The 3,265-nt window shown below is 41.4% G+C and overlaps 1 protein-coding gene across 1 annotated transcript in view; it reads left to right on the forward strand.

Moving 5' to 3' along the window:
- Positions 1–3,057, forward strand: part of LOC116390093 (post-GPI attachment to proteins factor 2-like) — a 5,746-nt gene extending 2,689 nt beyond the window's left edge. Inside the window, exons 3-4 of the mRNA XM_031859376.1 lie at positions 605–854; positions 949–3,057. Of these exons, the coding sequence (XP_031715236.1) occupies positions 605–854; positions 949–1,085 (387 nt within the window). The 3' untranslated portion in view covers positions 1,086–3,057. The remainder of the gene's footprint in view (positions 1–604; positions 855–948) is intronic.
- Positions 3,058–3,265: the final 208 nt, after the last annotated feature.

The following is a 3,265-nucleotide window of genomic DNA, read 5'->3' on the forward strand; positions in this document are numbered from 1 at the left end:
GAGAGAGAGAGAGAGAGAGAGAGAGAGAGAGAGAGAGAGAGAGAGACCCCCCTAAGCAACAATGATATGCATTTTTGGTCATACCGCCCAGCCCTACTCTAAATATAGTTAGTCTCGCTGATTGAAGAGGTTTAAACTGATGAGTTCAGCTGATGTTCCAGCAGTAACTCTACACTAACCTTCTGTTGCTACTGTGTTAATTCCTGCTTGTTCTAGGATGCTTTTATTGTGAAACTCTCGACACTGAAACAGGAAGCTGTTCCAGTTTAAATCCTGTTTAAATCTTCTCTTCTTGTTCATCTGTTGCTCAGAGGATCTTTGTCTCTTTGAACAGAGTTTTATTCTCCATCTACTAAACTAAACAACATATTATTATTATTATTATTATTAATAAAGAGACTTTCTACAAAATAAAAGACTTGTAGATCATATAATCAAGCTTTCTCTCTGGAGATTACTGACTTTTAAACCATAGTTTAAATAAATGGAGAGAATACAAACCATTAAATTATGACCAGATCTAATAGTAGAAAAGATATGATCTGTTTCCTGTTAGAAAAGTTCAAATAATCGTCCGTGTGTGCTTTTATTTTTTGGCCCTCAGGTGTCAAACTACCTCCCGTCCATCAGCGGCGCCATCAGCCTCGTCCCTGAGCGCTACATCTGGCGCTGCTGCGTCGGTCTTCACTCGGCACCGCGCTACCTGGTGTCCGTTGCCTATTTCAGCTTCTACCGCGGCCGCTTCTCCAAGAGGCTGCCGGAACTGCTGCTGAGCGGGCTGGCTCTCCTCTGCAGCCTCACCGAGAACACCGGCCTGTTGCTGCTCACGTACGTGTCGTCCACCGAAACCTACAGTGAGTACAATAAACTCATTTTAAAATCTTTAGATAGCTTATTATCGTGTGTGTGTGTGTGCGCGTGCTCTAATAACCCGTCTGTGTCCTGCAGGTGCTCATAAAAACGGTTTCGTCGTGTTCATCGGGAGCTCGTTGCTGCACATGCTCATTACGTGCCGACTGTGGCAGGTGATCAGGAGACACTATGTGAACCCGGAGGTAAACAAACATTCACCACCTGAAACCTAGCTGCTCTGAGCCGAACGCACCGCACGACATCAACGCTCCATGTCACCGTTATTTTACCTTACTCACCATTATTTACCTGCATATCTCCAACGGGCCTGTAGATCATAAACTAACATGTTTATGTTATCATCATCAACAACTTTGTCTTTGTACTTTGTTATAATAATCTCTAGTGTTCACATTCATCAAACCCAAACAACAGCTGCTAAAAACACTTAATATCAATATTTATACAACATTATATTTGATCAGGTTCTGTACAAACCTTCAGCAGTGCTGAGCTTCACCTGCAGAGGGTGCCACTGAGCTAAAGATCCACCTCCTGAGCACAGAGCTGGTCCTTTGAATCCACATTCATTCAGACCTACTAGACTCTGGGGATCCGTGAAGAGTGCTTGAGGACGCGCCCTAATAACTTCAAAGGTGCTTGAGGAGTTCGGTTCTTGTTTAGGCCCCAGTCGTACTTGAGGAGGTTCTTTGGGTTCTTGAGGAGGACCATGTGGTTCATGAGGTGGTTCTAGTGGACCCAGAAGAGTGTTCATGGTTCGTGGTGATTTTTAGGGATTCTTGAAAAGATTCTGTGGTACTTGATTAAATGAGGACATTCTAAGAAGTAGCAGTGGTGCTTCAGCGGTCCTTGAAGAGGATTTAGGAGTTGAGGAGAGGATTTAAGAGGGCCTCGAAGAGGTCCAATGTTACTTGAGGAGGTTCTTCGGGTTCTTGAGGAGGACCATGTGGTTCCTAAGGTGGTTCTGATGCCCTCTTTAAGGTTCTAGTGGACCCAGAAGAGTGTTCATGGTTAGTGGTGTTTGAAATAGTTCAAGGAGTGCTTGAAGTGTCCTCACGTCGCCCGTAGTGGACATTAAGGATGATTCAGGGAAGGTTCTGTTGGTCCTTGAGTGCTCATGGAGGTTTTTAGGGATCCTTGAGCAGAGTTCCCCGTGGTGGTTTTGGGAAGTTTTTTGAGGAGCTTGTAGAGCAAAGCTTGTTTCTGGGGTCATTGAAGAGGTTCAAGGATTGCTTGATGACATACTAACAAGTACAGAAGGTACATCGGGGGTCCTTGAAGAGGATTTAGGAGTTGAGGAGAGGATTCAAGAGAGCTTGAAGAGGTTCTTGAGGATGTTTAATGAATATGTTACTAGGCGTTGTGGTCTTGAAGAAGAGTGCTGCTCAGACCGCGAGGTCCTCCAGGAGGTTTTGGGGTCAATGTTTGTGTCTTTCCCACAAACTGATGTCTTGTAGTTTCAGATAAGGACGATCAGGTCTTTACATCAACAGTCATTAGAAACCATGAAGACATTCCAGATGGAACTTCTGTCTGAAGGATTATTTCGGTGCTTCCCTGTTTCACTTCAGCTCCGGTACTTCCTGTTTGCTCGCGTCATGTGACCGCTGAGCTTCCAGGAATCCTCCACCAGCTGATTAATATTAATATTTAATGCGGTCAGTATTCCCACACATCCTGGAGAACCTTTGATTATTTAACCCGTTGAACACTCTGCTCTCCTGCGTCATAATAACTGTTTTATGATAAAAATATTAGTTTTATGCGTCTTTAAATTTAGTTAGTTGCTCGTGTGTTCTCAGGTTTTCATCACAGTAAATATCTGTGTTTTGATTGGATGATGAGACATCCTGAGACTTAATAATTACCACTAAGTGAATTAAAAGTATGCTGAATCATCTATAAGAAGCTCCTGTTTGCAGTTTATCCTTAAATGTCGTGTCAACGATCACCGGATCACTGAAGAAAACTTCAAAACATGAAGATTCTCAGGGAACTTCTGCAGTTTAATTAAGAAGTCTTTTATTGAATAAAATGGCGACAACATTGTTTTGTTTTTACTATCAGATATTTCTGGTTGTTAAAGAACCAAAGCGTCACCAGATAACAGATTTACATTATTGATCCATTTAGTCAGATACCTTCCAGCTATTCTGATAATCGATTAATTGTCCTTTTTAAAGAAAAGAGACAAATATTCAACACTTTCAGCTCCTCTATGTGATGATTTACTACTTTGTTTACTTATATATCTTATTATATATATATTTATTATTTTTAGTTGAGTATAATCAAGTGTTTATTGGACAAAACAAGATATTTAGGTTCTGTGAAAATCACTAAATACGTTAAAATGCACCAAATATTCAGTTTACATGAATAAAGAAAATTA

The sequence above is a fragment of the Anarrhichthys ocellatus genome, unplaced genomic scaffold (genome assembly GCF_004355925.1).
Source record: "Anarrhichthys ocellatus isolate YVR2014 unplaced genomic scaffold, GSC_Weel_1.0 scaffold22, whole genome shotgun sequence".
In the NCBI taxonomy this organism is placed as follows: Eukaryota; Metazoa; Chordata; class Actinopteri; order Perciformes; family Anarhichadidae; genus Anarrhichthys; species Anarrhichthys ocellatus.